Below are 22,940 nucleotides of genomic sequence, written 5' to 3'. Positions count from 1 at the left end.
CCTGTGAAGAGAGCAAGGCATTGTTATTGAAGGTAATGCATAATATATTAATGACGTCACAGACCCTTTAAGTGTTTTCGGTGACTGTAAATGTGTTTATCTATTTAACTAACATTTGGTGATTCGTATTCGTAATACAAACTTTACTTCACTCAAATTTAAATGTAATCTGTTTATTTTTATCGTATTTGACAGTACTCCACAGTAATGTACTACACATAGTGCATGAATAATTGAGAGAGAGAGAGAGAGAGAGAGAGAGAGAGAGAGAGAGAGAGAGAGAGAGAGAGAGAGAGAGAGAGAGAGAGAGAGAGAGAGAGAGGGAGAGAGGGAGAGAGAAAGACAAGACAGTCATCAGAGACAGACAGACAGACAGACAGATAGACAGAGACAGACAGACAGACAGACAGAGACAGACAAAAACAGAGATAGAGAAAGAGACAGAGAGACTGAGACAGAGACAGACACAGACAGACAGATACATAAACAGAGAGAGCGCAAGAGAGAGAGAGCGCGCGCGAGAGAGACTAAAAACGGAGACAGAGGGACAGTGACAGTGAGAGGGACAGTGTGTGTTAAATATATGTTTAATACATCCAACATTTTCACATAATGTTATAACAAAAACCTCGCAAACAAACAAACAAACAAACAAACATACCTACCTACATACATACATACATACATACATACATACATACATACATACATACATACATACATACATACACAACCAATCAAACAAGTACACCACTAAACATACATACTTACGTACGTACGTACGTACGTACGTACATACCTACACACACACATATATATACATACATACATACATACATACATACATACACACACTTAAAGACAACAAGACAGATAACCATCAAGACTGACAGACTGACAGAGAGACATCAAGACATATAGACAGAGACAGAGACAGAGACAGACAGATAGGCAGTCATATGGATGGAGGGAGGGAGATGAGGACATCAACCAGACACAGATTCTAAACCCATGAAAACGTACGTAACCCTTTTTCTATACACTGTCACAAGGATCGAATTTCAGGAATATAAGATCAAACCGGTACGACTCGGATGTCTTCTCATTAAAATAAAGCTATTTGTTTCAGCGCTACGTGTATCATGCGTTCGTTGACATCGTACGTCTTGGATTATATGACTTAGAATCGACTGAGTACAAGATTCATGCTAATTTAGGACGATAGTGTAGTACATAATTATTGCCTTGATATATGTTTATCGTTGTAGGAGATGGAAACTGACTACCGCGTTAAATAATTGCTGTAGATGATATTCTTTAAAAATGTGAAAGCTGAGTTTTGTTTAGTTTCAATTTCGAGCTAGAATAATACTCCCACTGTATGTATGTATGTATGTATGTATGTATGTATGTATGTATGTATGTATGTATGTATGTATGTATGTATGTATGTATGTATGTATGTATGTATGTATGTATGTATGTATGTATGTATGTATGTATGTATGTATGTATGTATGTATGTCCGACAGTCCGTTCGTCCATCTGTCCGATATTTGGTTAGGGTTAAAATGTCAGGGATAAAATTGTAAATTATTGTCTGGTAGAACTGTAAATAAAGTTGGCCCAGAAGAAATGAATTACTTATAAAATGACATTGTATCTGATATTATTGGTCAATATTATCTGAAGGTGGTGTATTTGCATGTTTAAATCTTGAATGCAAGCTCGGTTTTGAATCTTAAAACCATGTAAAAATTGTACTAGCACTATTATCATTTTTAGATCAGACGACCATAATATATGTACTTATGGTTGTTAAAATACCAATAATTGGACATTGTAATCAGTGGTCGACATCATTCGTAAACTGTACAGAAACAGTTTGAAATCATGATCGCCGTTGAGGGCGTTTATTTTGGGGGCGGACCCAAAATTCAATTTGAGAGATTTGAAATATCATGTATACAGTTCAAATAATACGCTTACCCACTGGTGATGCGATAATGTTCAGGGTGTACGAAATTAAGAGTAAGTTATTGTACCTAACAAAACGTTTCTTTTCAAAGTTATACTAAAAAAAAAAAACAAAACAAAAAAACACCAAAACAATGGATCAGTGGCAATCTATTTTAAAACATGTGGTATTTTTACTGCGAAAACCCCCTAATGAAAACAAAACAAAAAAGAAAAAAACAAAATACGGATTCGTGCACGTGAAATCTGTTTATAAGCTCACTGCAGAGTTTTATTTCCTCTTAATGTGTGTTCATGAAAGTGTACAACCGAAAACAAATACAATTAAAAAGTAAATCATGTCGAGATGTTTGTAGAATACATAAAATTTTCTTTAGATAAAAGATAAAATATAACTTCATATAAGCACTGAATGTCATTATTTCAGAGCTATTTTGTTTTTCGGAGTCGTGGGGATAATCTACGCATGTGTAAGTTCAGCTTCCTGCCGATGACGTCACTGTCTTTGATGTTGTCTGTAATTGGTTACAACTTTCCCGTGATTTCAAGATGTTTAAGACCTGCAAAGAGTAAATGTTGTATTTCAGTGAATAATTTTCAAATTACACGTTTATTTCTTCGGTCAGTAAATTATCCACCAGTAGCTATAAAGACAAAGTTGTAGCAAACGAATTTGAAACGGTACCACAAACTTCACTCGTAAAAACAATTCTCCAAAACTACTGGTTTCTTGTCATACAGTATCCATATCCAACTGTTTCAACACCACCATACTGAACTTTCAAATGACTTTACATTTTTTTGGCAATCATGGCGATAATTATCAAAAGTGTTGAAAAAATACCTCAAGTGTGTTCAGTGCATATATATTATCCGTAAAACCTTTTCGTTCTTACTGACCACCACAGGGACACGATTTACTACCCCCAACGCTGACTTATGAAATACGTTTTGTTTATTCTTTTCAGTTTTTTGTTTCTGACGACAATCAAGCTACACGTTCATGAATACCGCCCCCGGCACGTATGTCTGTGATACGTTTTGTTTATTCCTAGGACATTTTTGAAGCACAGTTGGCAACTGCCAGCATGCCCTCAACGTCAAAATATGGTTGATCGCTTGTTTACACTGATATTGATCATTAGTAATGCAATGTACAAAATATTCTTACCGGCGACTGCTGACTGGAATCCAGCGTTGTAGTCACAAGCCACTTCGTTGGCTATATAATCATTGCGGACATCTTTGTAATTATCTTGTGCATCGGGACCACCAACCAAAGCACCATACAGAATGTGAGGATTTGGTGCATTAGCATTGAAGTTATTCCAGTTACATTGGGCAGGTTTATCCGGACATGAACTGAGAATGACAAAATTTGACAAACACTTAATGAGCAAATCGCGAATACCAAAATTGTTCTCATACACATACTGTAGTCTGTAGTCATGGTACCAAAATGAGCAACCAAGCACAACTCTCATATGTAGACTTATTACATGATGTTGTTTAGATCTAGTCAAGCTATAATGGTAAATTTCTTGGGAAGGGTGAATGGATGTCTATAATATCCGAATTGGGAAAACGTCATATTCTAAGTTTTCAAAATTATTAGGGAGGATCGCACAATGTCGCATAAGCTCAATAAACAATCTTCGTTCCTTTAGGCCAAACCCTTCTCCTTAAACGAATGTTCACAAGTAGTGCGACATCGACTCTTTCATATATGATGCAAACCATGATGAAAATTGTAGCAGTCACATCACCACAATGTAAGACAATGATGGTAAACACAATTAAATGCCACCACAAACCCAGCACTGTATGTCACATTAGAAGTAAATTTAATCAACTCATCAACATCTCAATAGTAAATATAGAACCTGTTACCATCGCTTAAGGCGTGAACGTTTACTAAATCTCATCAGGAGTGCGAACATTAAGTTCAGCAATCGCACTGACGCCAACCCCCCACCCCAGAAGAAAATTCGTTTATTGAGCCTGTATGACACCACGGTTTAATCTTCCCTTAATACAAATCTACTACTTGGGGGTATGGTTTCAACATTTATTTTGTGTTTTCGACTTTTTACAGTCATATTAAACTATTCAATGTATTGTAAGTACCTTGAAGCGTGGTGTGGTTGGGTTGGTGGATTTTCACCGAATCCGACGACAAAACTACGACCTGTACTTCCCAACATATAGTGAATCTGTGATTTGGCAAACTCTTGCAAGGCTTGTTGGTTGATACCATTGTCTGCTGCCACCAACGCCAGGAATGCTGCATTTGCTATAAAGAGAAGGAGTGAGATATATTTATAATTTAAATTTAATTATGCGAATGATTGATTGAGCATTACAACTTACATGTATTTTTACTGGATAATAAATGTCCACTGACAATTACTAATTTACTTTTAAAACAACTTGGATATATTCGTCCTTGCCGTCTGTCTGTCTGTCTGTCTGTCTGTCTGTCTGTCTGTCTGCCTGTCTGCCTGTCTGTCTGTCCGTCTGTCCGTCCGTCTGTCTGTCTCCTGCTAAGGAGAAAAACTCACCGGAATATCTAAGAGAGCCCCATTCATCTCTCCATGCCAACCCCTTTGGTGTGTAGGTTATACCGCCATTAGGTAACCAACCATTTACAAATGATTGGATGGCACTTTTATATACATCATCATTAGTAACCATGTACATCAGTAACTAGGGAACAAGAAGCATTAAAAGTGCTATGTTAGCCTCGTCGTCAAAAGAATTGTGTTCCAAGTCTTTCTATTTTATTTGCTCACTTTAAAAATCTATCTTGGCCAAGAAAATAGTGATCGGTAGTCTAGATCCTGACAGGGAACGTATCCCGTACTACAATGTACCCCATTACTCTACTCTACTCTGGGAGTAGAGTAATGGAGTACATTGTAGAACGGAATACGTTCCCTGTGAGGACCTCGACTAAGTGATCGGGGAAAGCGTGAACAATTTTCAGCATATTAACACTGAACCCATGAGGGACTGCCCTCACTGGATCCGTACTTCTTGGGAGATAAGTGCATATATAGAGTAAACAGGCATAAGCTGAGTTGCTTGACTCATTGATTCAAGTGAAAATACATAGAGCTTCGATTAAACTATATATTATATAATGTTAATATCAATGCATGCCTTCCATTACATTACAATTGTCTTCCGGCATTGTTAAAATAGTTGATTGCATAGTAGGTACTTTATCGACATTTGCTATACGCATGTTAAGTGACGTCATCGGATAATTTATAATTTATAATTATATTAATATTTCAATACTATATATTTGAGTTGTCAGTTACAAGTGATGGTAAGTATGTAATAAGTAGAATGCTGTGAGTATATTTTAATATAATGTAAAAATTACGTTCAAAATTAATAAATTCAGCTTGTGCCCCTTTAATGGGATAGTATATAACTAAGGACTGTTTCCAACCTGTACGGCTGCTGTATTATCGTCCCAGGAGAAAGCCCATGGTGTACCACCGACCCCAAAGTTTAGGTAATGCATCTTGGCCTCGTCTAGAAACATTTTATCGTTGGTGGCGCGATACAGCCAAACTGCTGCCAATGTGAGTTCGTCACCGTAACCACTGTAGGACCTGTACAATAACAAAGTGACAACATTACAGACAAGTCACCTATGGAAGTCGCTCATTTGCATACGCCGCCCCCAAACTTTGGAATTCTTTGCCACTTGACAATCACCAAGTTCCAGCTTGGATTGTTTCAAAACAAAACTGAAGACTTATTTGTTCTTTAGCCATTAAGCGCTACAGAACAGAACATTGCTCTGGAAATCGGCGCTATATAGATATATGATTGATGGATGGATGGATAGATAGATAAATAGATAGGTAGATTGATTGATTCTGCGAACTAATGACAAAATACCTATAATATTATCGTAAAAATTGCATTTCTCTGTTATTTATTTCTGGGAAGGATGGTGAATAGAACAAAATACTTACGTGTAAAATGGAGAGGCAGGAACGCTGTCACTATACACGCCTCGGTAGTTATTGGCAAAACTGTACAAACTTTTTGCATTGTTCAGAAGCGTATTTGCATAATTTGCATCTATTGGGAAGAAGATAAATAAGAAATACATGATCATTCTACGGTAGTTGCTACTTTGTGTGATTCTTATATATATAATTTTTGGCTAAATATTTAAATATTTATCTTTTGGTGACCAAGATAAACTTTTTTTTCAAGTTCATTGGAATCGAGAAGACATTCCAAAACAATAGTGCAACCAAAACCCATAAAAGCAACACTGGATTCAGCCGTGAATATAAGAAATCTTGTAGAATCACTCATAGATAAACGTATTACCTTTGTCTTTGAATACCATGGATGCTGCAGCCAACGTTGCAGCAGTTTGTCCCACTACGTCTGATCCTGGTTTTGACGTTGTAACTTTAAATGCTGGTCGATTCATTGTCATGTCTTCTGGGCGTCCCCAATAGGCATGATCAATATTTCCATCGCCAACCTGCAAAATTCAGTAATAATTTTGCAATTAGTTATAATTACATGATTTTCAACCAAAAAAAGTTAGTGCTAAGTTTTATCATTTTAACGTTGAGATGTATATACGTAATACCCTGACAAGCATGTAGTGTCTATAGTGTTCGCGCAGACACAAAGTCGTGATGTATTACGTCATTGATTTAACGCATTCTATGTCTCTGTCTGTCTCTCAAACAAACAAACAAACAAACAAACAAACAAACAAACAAACACAATACAAACAAACAAACAAACAAACAAACAAACACAATATACAATTTCACAAGTTATTGTGCTCCTAGCAGCTATTTGTACATATACTAAACTAGATATCCCATAAATTCCAATAACTGACGTGATGCTATAGATATGCTACATACCTGGGCGTAGAACTCATTCTGGGCAGTGTGGCATTTCAAAAAATAATCGGTAGCCCATTTCAGACTATCAAGTACGTTATCTAATTCGCCTGCAGCTTGGTAGGCGTCACGATACTCAAGTACACCCCATGCCAGTGTGGTGGCGCTCCATGCCATCGGTAGACCGAATTTTACGTAGTCACCAGCTACAATAGAAAAAAAATACATCAAAAAAAATCTACGTTGACAAATGTGTGTTTTATCGAAAGAAGATAAGGGATTGGTTAGTAAATACGCGAATAATTTTTAAAGAAACAAACGTAAACTTTTGAGTCGAATGTTACTAGCTTGTTTTGATATCAGCGACATAGAATTATCTCAGTTAGAGAGTTAGGTCGGAGAAAAAAGGTTAACATGATCGGTTGGACCATAACAAACAAACAAAACAAGACAAACAAAGTTAACCAGTAAATGTACAAACAAACAAACAAACAAACAAACAAACAAACAAACAAACAAACAAAATTAACGAACAATCGAACTAAAATACAAATACTCAAACAATGCATAATAGGGTCTTTCCTTACCATCATACCAACCACCAGTCAGATCTTCATAGTGTTCTCCATGGTCATTCAAAGCAGAATCTGCACGCCATTGTATTCTGTTTGAGGAAGGTAACTTGCCTGAACGTTGAGCCTCATAGAACAGTATGGATTTATGAAGAACCTCGCTATAATCATATGGACCTGTATTGGACGGAAAACATATATTGAATGGCTGAACATTTATATGGTATTTCATTTTTACAATATTTTTAATCTATTAGAGATATATACATATAACAATGTTACGCACTTCAAGCTTGTATATACAGTTGCTTCGATGCAATGTTGTGTTGGATCGACTTGTGATCGCCCAATTCCTGATTCCTGGGTTATTTCACATAAAATTCAAATTTGCCCATTTTCACTTACCAGGAGTTACTGGTCCACTGCTCTCAGTTGTTCTCTTCACTGTAGCTTCCGTTGTTGTCTGTTTATTTGAGGGAGTAACGGGGGCTTCTGTTTCTATCGGAGTCTCAGTTTTCGGTGCGGATTCAGTGGTTGTTGTCGCTGCCGGTTCACTTGGGGTGGTTACTGGAGCTTCTGTTTCTACTGAACCCTCTGTTTTCTGTGCGGGTTCTGTCACAGTGGTTGTTGAGACTACAGACGTAATAGCTGCCGTTGTGACGGTGGTAGTGGGAGCAAGTGTTGTTGGTTCGAAGGGATGCAGATAGTATGGACGCAAAGTTACTGTTGCTGTGGGCGGGCGACGAACGTTTATTTCACCGATGAATTGTAGTGACAACGTACTTCCCTGTGCGAGTTTCGCGTTCCATGATTTATTTACAAAGGTGTAAGTTTTCCGGTTTCTATGCATTGATTGGATGTCAGCATCCCATATCTAGGAAAACAAGAAATGAATTTCAAAATTAGCAACACAAACCACAAAAGACAAATGAAACAAAACAACAACAATAAAACAAAACAAATAAGAACAAGAAAACAACGTATAATTACCAGAGTTATATATAAGTTAAATTACTATGAAGTGCTCTGTTGCTAAGACAGACTACGATGGAGATCTTTCTTCAAGTTCAAACTGAAGTCAAATCATTGCACTTGAAGGGTATGGTGACTTACTTCAACACTTTTCACTCTTTTGTTGAAAACCACTTCCATCGTCCACCCTCCAGTAATTCTCTGTGGTATCTCGACAACCAAGAATCCTTTAAAGTGTTTGTCCCAACTACTGTCTATTTCCAGCCCTCCAATCAGAACCGAGTCTATAAAGGAATGAAATGAACACAACGTTATCTTCATCGGAGTTAACAATTTTCAGTAAACTGTTAGAACCGACGGAAACTCTCTCAAGCTGTAGCAAGAATCTGTTTTAATCCCTCCGGGTATTAGTAGAGTATTTGGTCACTTGACGGTTTAAATTTGTACTACAGGTATTTTATGGGGGGGGGGGGGGGGGCATTAAACGAAAGGTGAAACGCGCCTCAGAAATAAACTTTTAAATTTTTGCTGTTACTGTACAAGAAAAGTCCATTCGAATCTAGCTTCAGATAAACTCAATAAAAACATCTGGGGTCACCGTACAATATTTTGAAATAGTTAAAATGTTGAAATTATATTAACTCTACAATTTGCGCTGAGTGGGAACTTAAAAAGTGTTGGGTTTACTGAAAACAAGACGGTGGATCTCAGCATTGTCTTCATAAGGGCCAGACACAAGCTTCCATATGACAAAGTTTGCAGAGACTGTGTCAGCAGTCTACTTTGACTTCCAGTGAAATTGGTCCCATGGGAGAATTGTACTTTAATTCTACGCAATGACATGAGTTCAATAAAATTACCTAGTCCCTGTTGATTTCAGTAAAATGTACCTGGGCAAACGTCGACAAGCAATTAACTAAACTCTGAAATCGGAATTGTATGTAAATTTCAACAACTCACAATAGCGTTTATAATTAAACTATTATGTCACAGGAACATAAAAGCCATGTAGAGCCAGTAATTGGATTCTAATGACAAGTCAATCAAAAAAAAACCCCACACTTTGTCCTAGCTTATAAAGGGTGTCTACCGACTATTACACTAAGTGCATACTAGGTAAACATTTAACGTTGTTGATTGCTAGCATAACACTGTCAAAGCATGACAAGGTTATTCTTGTCAGAGAGAGAGAGAGAGAGAGAGAGAGAGAGAGAGAGAGAGAGAGAGAGAGAGAGAGAGAGAGAGAGAGAGAGAGAGAGAGAGAGAGAGAGAGAGAGAGAGATCAGAGAGAGAGAGTTAGAGAGAGATCAGAGAGAGAGAGAGAGAGAGAGAGAGAGAGAGAGAGAGAGAGAGAGAGATCAGAGAGAGAGAGAGAGAGATCAGAGAGAGAGAGAGAGAGGGAGAGACAGAGACAGAGACAGACAGAAAGAGACAGAGAGACTGAGACACACACAGAGACAGAGACACACAGAGAGAGAGACACACACACAGAGACACACAGAGAGAGAGACAGAGAGACAGAGAGACAGAGAGAGACGGAGAGAACCTCTCGCATCCTATTAAAGCGAGAATTATTATGCCACTAGACCAAAGAGCCGTTACACCAACATGCATCAGTTATGACAACATACCTGTCTCTACGTCTGGTGTGGGAGGTGGTGGCTGTGTTGCAAGGCTGTCTTCTTCTGAACCGTACAGAGTGACTCTTGCCGCCGGTGTGACAGGATCACTGCTATACCCGATAAATGATATAGACAGGGTATTTCCAATTGCAAGAATTTGATTGTAAGACTTGTTTCTGAGTTTGTAAGTTTTGTTGTCCGAACTTACAGTTTCCACATCGGCATCCCAAATCTGTAAAGGAAGATACAGATTGTGCAATAAATATATCGCATCATGATGAAACGCCAACAAAGTTTATAATAGCGGTTGACGATTCAGTCACTAGGTTCTCGTATTTAGTTATAACTTTGGATATGGAGCTAAAAGTAACATATAAAAGTGTTGTACCTACCTGAAAGTTGGTCACCGGCCCTGAAAATTTGATTTCCATAGTCCATCCACCTGTAACTTGCTCCGTTATCGGTATTACAAACATGCCATTAAATGCACCTGGCCATTCGCTAACTATCGAAAGTCGACCAGGGAGAGTTTGAGCATTGCAAACTTGTAAGCTTACGAATACCAGAAGTGGTATCGCCAGAAAAATCTTCATGTTTGGAATTCTTCGAAATCTTCTTGTGCTTGTGAACTTCTGCTATCGACGGTGTAGCTTGGAGTGTTGGTGTGTCCTGCACTCAGACAACCCCCTTTTTATCAGGCTCCATCATGCAAATGAGGTGATATTCAAATGATGCTGACGTCACGTTACAACCCTAATCGGTTCTCCTACTGATGTCATTCGTGGGGAAATCGAAGTAGCTTTAAGGTTATTACGCAACCTGTGACGTCCAGCTATCGCCTCACAACAACTTGTAGACGAAAGTACGTCTACCAAAGATGTTTTTTGAAAAGTAAACAAGTCAACTTCTATACAGAATATTGATGGATGATGTTTTTGAACAGATGCAAAATGTCAAAATACTATTTGGAAGTACAAGTGAATGTCACAGAGCTGACGTCATATTGGTAGAGTAGATCACATTGGGTAAGTGCCCGTGTGTTTGGGATGACACTAGTACTACTAGATCAATACCAGCTACATTTACGTACAAACAACTGTAAATTGCCTTGTTTAACGGGTACAAAGAGAAAAACGAGAGAGAGAGAGAGAGAGAGAGAGAGAGAGAGAGAGAGAGAGAGAGAGAGAGAGAGAGAGAGAGAGAGAGAGAGAGAGAGAGAGAGAGAGAGAGAGAGAGAGAGAGAGAGAGAGAGAGAGAGAGAGAGAGAGACTAATGCTGTCAGTATAAGTTATTGTTTGGTCTGGTGTTGACGTAACGGGAAAAATGTTTCCGTCGGTCAACGTCGATGGCATCGGCGAAAAAATAAAAATGGCTTGAATATATTATTTTATATTTGGTTATTCAACTTTAGGACCGAAACAAATTAAGCAACATGTCTGTCTGATAGATAAACCGACCACATTCCCAGATTACTGAACTTACAAACGGATCACGATTATCAGTACCATACAGAAAATTGCCAACACCGTTTTCCATTGTTTCCTAAATATAAAAAAAAAATGATTTTTTTTTTACAAAATATTCAAAACTATTTAATGTTAGATTGTCATGGATATATTTTGGAGAGAACGGTAGCTACACATATAGACTGGTCTATAACCAGACTGTAGGTTGGGACCTATTATCATTATTTTGTGTTCTTTGCTGTCTATCAGATTAACCATCTTAAATTGGTTTAACAATTTTTGTTCTTTATGAAAAATGCAAATTATAATTATTTTTTTAGAAGTGACGATTGAAACCATTTTTATTTTAATTACTCTCATGCCAATCACTGAATTCGCGTATTCCCTTGGGCAGTAATTGGAAATTCATTTTGTACATTTTTTGAACAGAACTAGAAGGGGACTAATTGCTCAGTAGTACGTTCGAAGACCGTGTGACAAAGAACTGCATAGGCAGATGACTGGTTGATTTAACACGCATAATAGAATTTTGAACGGACCGACTGCAGTGATAATGAAAGTTATGTAATGTTACCTGGACTAAACCTCGAAGGACGGTGAACAATTTTAATTAAGCTGGGTGCTTAATTCTGACGCCATGGGGAGATGTTATCGCTTTATACAACCACACAATTCATGCAATTTAGATAATTTACCATTGACGGGATTCCTGCAGTGCCCTTACCACGTCAGAGAGAGTGTGTCATTGAACCCGTCTCGACATAGAAAGTTTTGTACTGCATATCGAATTGTTCTCAATAGACAATGTAACTCCAAGTCTATCAGCTTTTCCCTTATCGATTATTATGACGCACTGCATACTTTCTATTTCGCTGCATTGCCTTGTGACGAAGTCGTGACGGAACTGTGACGTCACTTAATTTTGTCGAAACTTATTTGCCAGTTTCTTTGTTTTTTATAATCGTTTTGTCTTGCACTTGTTTTTATCTGAGTACAGCATGCTGGCAAGAGAGATTCATTTTTTCCGCTCTCGCGAAATGTTCTTGGAGAAGCATACAGGTACGGCCTGGAGCTGGTGGTATCATGTATTGAGGGGATACAATATGTGCACTGTCAATGTCGTAAAAAGGGCTGGCTGGCATTTTTACGACGATCTCAGTCGTACGGCAATTTCAAAGATATGTTAACGGACGCGGCTTCTAAAGTACTTTTAAGTTAAAATGTACGACACGTTTTGATTCTGTAAATTCGTTGCCTAATACATTTATATCACCAATCTTTATGGAAATAACGTTGCAATTATGATAACCGAATAAAACCCAATCTCAAAGTTTGTACTGCTTTGTTGTCGTTGAACTATGTTAAATTTGTGTCCGATTTTTCTTCTTACCAGGGCCGTTTATTTTTTCTCATAATCGTAAAGCAAACACTATATTACATTTTAATTTTATAAATTCGTAATTACAACCATTTGCAAAGTTTCTTTTTTATTCAAATAAGTTACATTTCATAGTAAATACTAGTATGGCCTGTACCTATTTCTGAAAATGTGACGAGCCGATTAATTGTTTGGTGATACTTGACACGCTCCCCTCATATCCAAACATATCTTATCAGAACATCAAATTTAATTTCCAATTCAAGAATAATAAAGTCCTTGTATTGTAGTTAAGTAGTGATGAGCAACGATGGTAAATTACATCTCTCTTCCTTCAAAAAGTTACATGTATAAATTGAAATGAGTTGTTGGTGGCTGAGTGGCTAGCTCATAGACTGAATCCAGAACTTGATAGACGAAGCAGACTGAAAGTTCAACCGTTGTGGGCGCTCTTCTCAAGAGATGATAAGAACGACCCCATCCCCATCCACCACCAGCGACGCATTTTGCAGTCTACGGACTGTGTTGACGTGTATCATCGTCGTAAACCACAAACTCTTTTACGGCTTCGTCGTAAACCACAAACTCTTTTACGGCACCGTCCAAGACAGCAGAAATATGTGTTCTGGCTTCAAGTGCAAGAATAATCTGTATGTTAGAAGCGTGTTGTTCAGCCTACCATTGAAGAACGTAGGTTTTCCCACATGTACCTAGTTTTCCTCCAACCATAATCGTGGTAAATTTCCAAAGATGAATTTGGGCTAACCCACCGTGCATGGACTACACTACTCTGCATTGCACTACACTGCACAGCACAGTACTGCACTACAGTACACTACACTACACTACACTACACTACACTACACTACACTACACTACACTACACTACACTGCACTGCACTGCGTCTTCACTCTTTTTATTAATTTAAACCTCGTGATCAGCTGCTCTCTTTTAGTACATCACCATCTGTTGATATTTTTGCTTACAGATCTAAATTTTATATCTTAAATATTTCTTCGGGAAAGAGCAAATGTTAAAGTTCATGTTGTTTAATACATGTACACAGTGACTAGATATATAGCCGTATATAAGGACCAATTTGATTTCTTTATTATTTTTGAATATCTTCATTTCGGTGCTAGGGAGTAACTCTTGGAATAAATAGAAAAAGTCGCATTTAGCAAGAAGTAGCTTGACCTCAAACCCAACGGCGTTTCGCGCCAACATCTGTGAATTGACAAGACACACACTCTATATTGATGAAAAACAACATAGGACAAATTGAAGAAATTTGTTTGGTTTTTTTTGAGCATTTTTATTGGAATTTGGAATTAAGAAATTATCAATATTAATGAAACATTTAGTTCACGCTTTTTAGAAATACAAAAGACGACCTATTTCTGTTATACATGTAATTGATGTCACTCACAAACTACCATGAAATTGATTAAAACATCCACGTATCTGTGTGGGAGATTAATTGTGTATTTCTCTGTTCCAAATATGAAAATTAACTTCGTTGCCATGGGAACAAAGGAAGATTGATAGCTTTAACAATTGAACATGGGTAAACCACAATAGTTAAATACATAAGGTTAAGCTGTTGTTATCATATATACTGGCCTTGCTTTCAAGTTTGTCTTTTACAACTAAAATTCATATTTTCTCGGCATCCAAAGCTAGGCAAGAAAAATTATTCCAAAATTTTTTAAAACCGTTTCGTGATATTTAGGCTTTCTGAGTTCAATATTATCTTAATATGTTGTACCTCAACACTGGATATGACGAATCGAATTGTGGAAACGGAAATGACGTCAGGGGGTCAAAGCGAGGCTCTTAATTTGTCGTCTGCACTTCAAAACATTAGGTCATGAACCTTGTTGTGACCGAGAAAGTACGCAAAAAGTGAATTGATTGAAGACTTATCAACAATAGAAGACAAAGGTTGTTTGATTGATAAAGTTCACATAACTCGTTATCATATGTTTCATAAAATATGACGAGTGATATGGGAAGTAAACGACATGACATTATTCATGTTAAAACATCACCGAGGATTGGAGGTTAAGAAACAGAGAATCTGATTAAAGACAATTCAAGATGGCGTACATCCTACAATGTTATAACACACCACGGCTACACAAAAAAGTGATTTTTTTTTTCAAAAAGAGGGAATGTATTATTAAATTTTCTTTTATACACAAATGATACCTTATTAATTATGACAGTATCTTCTTATCTTACCGACTTTACGCATATATAATTCCACCTCTGTACTATCATAATGACACAATATTGATTTTTTTCAATCTCCAATATCTTCCTATACTGTTATACGTCAGTTAATGCAATATTTTTAATTCAGAGGACAAGAGAAAATATATAAATTATTAAGATTTCAATTTCATCAAGATAACAGTAGTAACCAAATATCGTAGACTAAAGTGTAATTTATCAGTGTTGATAGATTAACTGGATATAGAATTACATAACAAGGTTTATTCATAACACAATGTATGGCTTGTATAGTTCATAAAAAAGACATTTAAAGACTACTATATTACCCATATTTAAGATATAATAACGGCAATATTGCAGTAATGGGTAAAATTAGTCATCATAATCATGGTACATGATATAACACTATGACATAATTTCAATGTATATATGTATATATGTATACATGTATATGTATGTATGTATGTATGTATGTATGTATGTATGTATGTATGTATGTATGTATGTATGTATTCAAGGCAATCAAGTTTGCTAACTAAATTACATATTGGACGTGTACTAAATGGGTCGGGTTGTTTGAATTTCCCGCCGCTCACTGTTTACCGTATGAGTCTGCATGGTTGCGCCCACCCATTGTGGATAGATGGTACTTATCTCTGTTTTTGTTGATGTTACTTGTTTGAATGTGGCTATTTTCAGATATGTTTGACCATAAAACCTGAACGGATTTATGCAAACGGCTGTACATACATACATGCATACATACGTATACATACATACATACATACATACATACATACATACATACATACATACATACATACATACATACATACATATACGCATACATACATACATACATACATACATACATACATACATACACATACATACATACATACATACATACATACATACATACATACATACACACATACATACATACATACATACATACATACATACATACGTACGTACATACATACATACATACATACATACATACATACATACATACATACATACATACATACATACATACGTACATACATACATACATATATACATACATACATATACGCATACATACATACATACATACATACATACATACATACATACATACATACATACATACACACACACACATACATACATACATACATACATACATACATACATACATACATACATACGTACATACATACATACATACATACATACATACATACATACATACGTACATACATACATACATACATACATACATACATACATACATACATACCGTCATACATACATACATACATACATACATACATACATACATACATACATACATACATACATACATACATACATACATACATACACACACGCATCCTATGGTTTTATTGGATTGATGTTACACAAAACGATAAGTCAGCAAGGACATTACGATGACTGGTCTAGATAATTGTTATTTTACACATTTATTGCCAATCTAATTAAATATTAAATTTCATTACATACGTTATATTATTACCCTTTAAAGTAATTAGCTGTGAGTATTCATTGTGTCCTAATTAATTATTCATTTCATTTTTCAAATCCACCTAATGTACATATATAATGAAGTGAATACATTCGTTGTCATTTATATTGGTGTGAACTAGTCAGGGAACACATTGTTCACTTTCTTCATCTATGAATAATACCAAGTTCTGTGTATTTGTATATAGCTAGTGCTGCTGCCGGCAAGCGTTGCACATCACGTGACAGCTGAGTACGAGTTACAAGCAGGGCGGTGGTAGTGTAATTGGATACGATTTGTGTTACCTTTCATATCGTCAGTATTTTATCATTTACAAGCGAGACATAAATTCAAGATATAGTCACAGGAACTGTTTCTGAACAATAGACACTACAGACAATATATACTCATCGTCATGGCCAAAAAGAAAGCATTTCAGGAAAGTTCGTCATCGACAAAATTGACGCTTTGGCGAAAGCACAGTGCCTTGATATTTAACCTTATTCTTGTAGCTGTGTTGGTCTTGTACTTAGGAGCTGGTGCATTTGCATTCTTGTACATCGAAGGGGAGAATGAGACACGAGAATTATACTCTCGAGAGGCATTGGTACGAGAACTGACGGAAGAAATAAGACGAACCTTACTAAATTCGAGCAAACCCGTGTTGACGGCTGTAGCAAGGGATGAAAACTTCACCTCAATAATGCGAGAACACGTCGAGACATTCAGCCTGTCACTATACGAGTCATACAGCGAACATATCGCTAAAGGCCACGCGCAATGGAACTATCAGTCGGCGCTGTTCTTCTGTATGACAGTCATTACAACTATAGGTGAGGCATCTTTTACAATTTTTGAAATGTGTTTACAAAGTGTGACTATTAACTACATTTGGTACATATGAAATAATTAAGCAACAGATGTTACATGACTTGTACATCATACGCATGGGATAAACAGTGTGCATATGCTATTTCATTAGCACCTAATTAGAAAAAAATACTCGGTTTTACACCAAACCCAAATTAAAATTGTTGATTAGGTTTATTCAAATTCTAATTTTAACGAAATGATATAACTTAATTAAAAGTGTGTCTTTTTATAATAAGTTAAATTAAATGCTAAGAAGCATCGACATGACTGCAGAAAATAGCATGCTTTGTTGTATACCTGCACTGATCACTTCAATGTCAACCTTGATGCAAGAGAAAGTATTATTTCAAGGAAGATTAGAAACCTTGTGATTTTATTTTAGACACCAAATATGATGACTCACTCGTCGTTTCTTTCTTTATTCAGCAACATATTTGTTAGTTCGTTAATTATTTATTTATTTATTTGTTTGTTTGTTTATTTGTTTGTTTATTTATGTGTATGGTTATCCATTTATGAAAAAAATAATTGATTGGTGTGTTTATTTTAACACAGCAAATAAAAGAGAAAAACTTTACCGTATCTCAGCGAAAATGTGCCTAATTTGATTTCACCTATAATTAGTTGAAATTAGCCAGATAGTCATATGTTTCAAAATAAACCAAGAAGCACACAACAGAGAACATTGCCTTAATTATGAAAGCTTACACAGTGATGTTACATATCTATCATAACATTATAGCGTCGGTATCACATGCACGCACGCACGCACGCACGCACAAATAAGGATAACATAGCCCCCCCCCCCCTTTTAGGAGAGGCTAATAATATCCATACTTTTAAAAACATAATGAAATTGCCACATTAAAATTATATCTAGCCCAAAGGGGAAACTATCAAAGACATTGACTCTGTTTAGTACCCATTACCAGGAAATCTTTGTCAACATAAAATTAATGTGTCTGTCACTTTAGTTCCTGTTTGTGTCTATGGTGTCACTGTTGTCATAGAGACGCACAATCAAGACAAAACTATTGTTACATCAGTCTGAGAGTAGTGACAGATTATGATTAAATTTCAGAGACAGGAAGTGATATAATACTTCATAGCATTACATATCCATTAAGTGATCAAATAGGTCAAACTCTTTATTGATATAAGCTTACAAACACTGACAATAGTACGCTAAAATACAGAGTGAAAGGAAAGCACAGAAATTAGTTTTTAAAAAAACACATATGTATGTATGTATGTATGTATGTATGTATGTATGTATGTATGTATGCATGTATGTATGTATATGTATGTATGCGTGTATGTATGTATGTATGTATGTATGTATGTATGTATGTATGTATGTATGCGTGTATGTGTGTACGTACGTACGTACGTACTTACGTACGTGTGTGTGGCTCACTGGAGAGAACAGTGCTCAATGCAATATTAATAGCAGAACATAATAGACTTCAGGAAAGTTATATATAATAATTATATATATATATATGTACAGGTGTATATATGGTATTGAATATACACATATATATATATTCAAGTATATTTATATAATGTATTTGTGTTTAGTGTATTTTTTTATATACAAACGTACATGAACTATAAGCTTCTAGTCGTATCAATTTAGTCTCCATATTCTACAATTTCGAATACATAATTATTCAAACATACACAATCTCTAAAATGTATAGCAGTACGATCTGTTGGTCCATTATATGGAGACTGATATGTAATATTTTACAAAGGCCTAAATAAACATTGAATATACTGAAATAAATTAACCATGGCAGATAATTTTACGGATTTGTAGAGGAAATTGGGCGGAAATTGTTACTGGTTAATAATGTCAGATTATCAACCATTACTGATGTAGTATAGACGTTGTGTTCAATGTATATTGAATCATTGAAATGTGCTAGATATATTATGCACCGATGGCTAGACTAGAATGTGATTAAATTGGAAACAAAATTTGGACAATTTAGTAATGTTATTTGATACACAACACATATATTATTGGACTATATTATACAACATTCCAGAGTACTGCTTGCAATGCTTCGATCCTAGCGAAGGATATTTATTTGTCATCTCCATAAAAAATATTTTGTTTATTATCAAAGAGCTACAGTCGTTGGATTCACAGCGCAGGCGTCTGGGTCCCATGCCACGAAAGGCCGGTCAGTAAGGCTTAATAAAAAAAAAAGTTGTTTGGTTCCCGTTACCCGACCCCACCTACTTTTTCACGCCGACCCTGAACTTTTTTTCATGTATAAAAATAATAATAAAATCGCGAAAATCGGGAAGTCTCGCGAGAAATAGTTGGTGCGGTAACTGACATCAACTTAAAAAGACAACATAAAATTGTTCTTCCAATCTGTAATGGCTGTACATCTGATAGGAAGAAATAAATAAGACAGAGACCATTTGGAAAACAATGGAAAACTTGAACTAGACGCTCACACATGGAAAAACCCAAACAAAATACATGTAAAATAAACAATCTACGTATGCCACCTATTTTAAAATTAAATGTAATCGGAACCACACATTTTTTTTACGCCTAATATGTCCGAATCAAACTTGATCTTCGCTACCAAGCAGATATTTACAAGATTGCTCCAAATAATCTCAGCTGTCATAAAAAAATGGATCATCAAAATTCAAAATGGCTGATGATCGGAAAGATCTTATAAGGTGATTGCGACACAATGTATCGTGTTGTCAACAAAGAAACGGTATGTCGCTGTGTCATGCACATCAAGCGACCTTTCAACTTTACGAAACGCTCTAAATACACAGTCACTTTGCTTTAGAACGGCTGGTTCGCTCTTTCCATACCGGTGTATTACAAAAAAACCGTTGTTCTCAAGAACAAAGATATAGAAATATCTTTGAATGATCTTCTCAACTGCATATTATTATTTAATTGTCAACTTCCAAATGTCTAAACCCTGCAGTTTGATCTTCTTTTCCAACAAAACACATATATTTCTTTAGAAACTGTCGTTTATAATTGCCTTTACCGTCTTAAATATTTAATCAAAACTGGTAACAACACAGTGAGGTGATTATATTATGATGCTAACATATGTCGTGAATATAGCCTCGATTCCCAATCTGATAAGATATCCAATTATATTTCACAGTCAACTAAATATACGATATACGTCCGCTATTTTATTTGCCTATTTAGTTTAAAATAGTAACACTGCAGCTGGGCATCACAGACAAGTGCACTGGGATAGGTGCCACAAGCAAGTGAAACTTATATTGCCCATGGGCAGTATATTATGAAAAAGTAGTACCTCATCAAAGTTGCAATTTGTACGAGATTCTTTCACTGTTTGATAATCTCACAATAAAACAATACGCCCCCCTTCAGATAAAGTTTAGTCAGCATCTGTAATAGAACGGTCAAACATGGGCGCTTGCGTTTTTCGGCTGGGAAGATTACCCGCTCTTCTCCATGTCAGACGTATTACCGTTAAAACCCCAAGGGCAATTTTCTATATACATTATAAAAAGTATGATATCACCATTCATAGTAATTATTCTAATAAACAAAATGTTTGATATATTAATAAAAGCTAACATCAATTTGATATATTAGCACCCCTAGGTAAGTCCCATAGGTGATAAACTCTTGATAACTGTAAAGAGCATTTACACTATATAACATACTTTAATGAATAATAATTACTGAACTAAGGTGGCATGATATACATTGTAATTGAATCCTCAGGATGCAGTAAAATGTATGACATACTTAAAGTATTACTGATTGGATCTTAGCAAAAAGCTGTTTGACTCTCATAAAGGGAATTTTAAACCTAGCTAAACTTTAATTTAGAACACTGAAAGCCATCACAACAGCGTGAAACTCTGTATATATATATATAAATATATTTTATTGTATATAATTCGCTCTACTACCCATATTGAGCACTTTTATGTGGTTTTATCTACATCCAGTCAATTATATATATATATATATATATATATATATATATATATATATATATATATATATATATATATATATATACACACGCACATACACGCACATACACACGCACACACACACACACACACACACACACACATATATATATATATATATATATATATATATATATGTATATATATATATATATATATATATATATATATATATATATATATATATATATATGTGTGTGTGTGTGTGTGTGTGTGTGTGTGTGTGTGTGTGTGTGTGTGTGTACATTAAATGAAATTGAGGAAAGAAAAGTAACACGTCCTTTACTAGCCAGAGTGCTCTAGCCAGCTGAGCTAACATGTCAACTGGTAGATTCCGTATGTCAACTTTGGTGTGTTTCCTACGAAGTAACATCGTTTTGTGTATGTATACAAGTGTGTTGTATGTGTATATGACTGTGTGCGAAGTGAGAATGTATCCGCCAGGGGTTTTAAGAAGTAGCACTCTAGTACCACCAGCATAGTATATATCATAGGTTAAAATTTATTCAGCTGAAAATTTTTCAAAAGGTTCAGGCGAGAATGTATGAAAAGGGGAATTGTGTGCTGTTCCCTAATAAGTCATGACTTCTCATTTGATAGTAAATATATAGAAATCGATTCGTGTCTTGAAAATTTAAGAATATATAATAGACTTCACGACGTCAGTGTTCGCATTATTATGACTGTATTTGATAAATATAAATATATAAACATGCATGGTAATGGCATGCTGCCTATATATATATATATATATATATATATATATATATATATATATATATATATATATATATATATATATATATATATATATATATATATATAAACAACATCAATACCTACGTAAAAATAAATACGTAAATATTTGAATATATTCAAGAATTTGTGTTGTGAAATCATTAAACTGTTAAAGGTAAAATAATATATCTGTAATATTGCCATGACAACTTACATTTCATCTTTCTTTGACAATGGTTGTCGCGGACATGCTCCAGTATTTAATATATAGATCGATGGGTTTACTATTTAATTCATGTAATATATGGATTTCAAGAAAAGAACTTACATACATACATACATACATACATACATACATACATACCTATCTACCTACCTACCTACCTACCTGCCTACATACATACATACATACATACATACCTACATACATACATACATACATACATACATATACACGTATCTTATATTAAACATTTTTACCAATCACTTCAGGAGATACACATAAAGTTGAAACAACTAATCCTCGATTAATAATTAAAATCGATGATATGGGACATTTTAAGATATGACATAGACTGTACACCTTTGACTTCTTTCAGTTTATATTACTATAGAATTTAAGTCGGCAGGGAATGTGAAGAATAAAAAGATACACGATGTATGATTAGTTGTCACCTT

General features: G+C 35.4%; 1 protein-coding gene across 1 annotated transcript; it reads right to left on the bottom strand.

The window, feature by feature from the left end:
* Positions 1 to 2,239: 2,239 nt before the first annotated feature.
* LOC144448487 (endoglucanase A-like) lies at positions 2,240 to 10,179 on the bottom strand. Its single transcript, XM_078138751.1, has 12 exons — positions 10,051 to 10,179; positions 8,561 to 8,703; positions 7,853 to 8,321; positions 7,463 to 7,624; positions 6,897 to 7,081; positions 6,340 to 6,499; positions 5,973 to 6,081; positions 5,438 to 5,603; positions 4,539 to 4,683; positions 4,105 to 4,270; positions 3,149 to 3,339; positions 2,240 to 2,537 (listed from the first exon to the last, which is right to left on the bottom strand). Exons 2-12 carry the CDS (start codon positions 8,597 to 8,599, stop codon positions 2,503 to 2,505), a joined length of 1,827 nt encoding a protein of 608 aa, XP_077994877.1. The 5' UTR covers positions 8,600 to 8,703; positions 10,051 to 10,179; the 3' UTR covers positions 2,240 to 2,502.
* Between the last annotated feature and the right edge of the window lie 12,761 nt (positions 10,180 to 22,940).

The sequence above is a fragment of the Glandiceps talaboti genome, chromosome 17, assembly GCF_964340395.1.
Source record: "Glandiceps talaboti chromosome 17, keGlaTala1.1, whole genome shotgun sequence".
Taxonomy (NCBI): Eukaryota; Metazoa; Hemichordata; class Enteropneusta; family Spengelidae; genus Glandiceps; species Glandiceps talaboti.
Note: the sequence above shows the minus strand (reverse complement) of the source record. Positions and strands in the feature narration are given on the sequence as shown.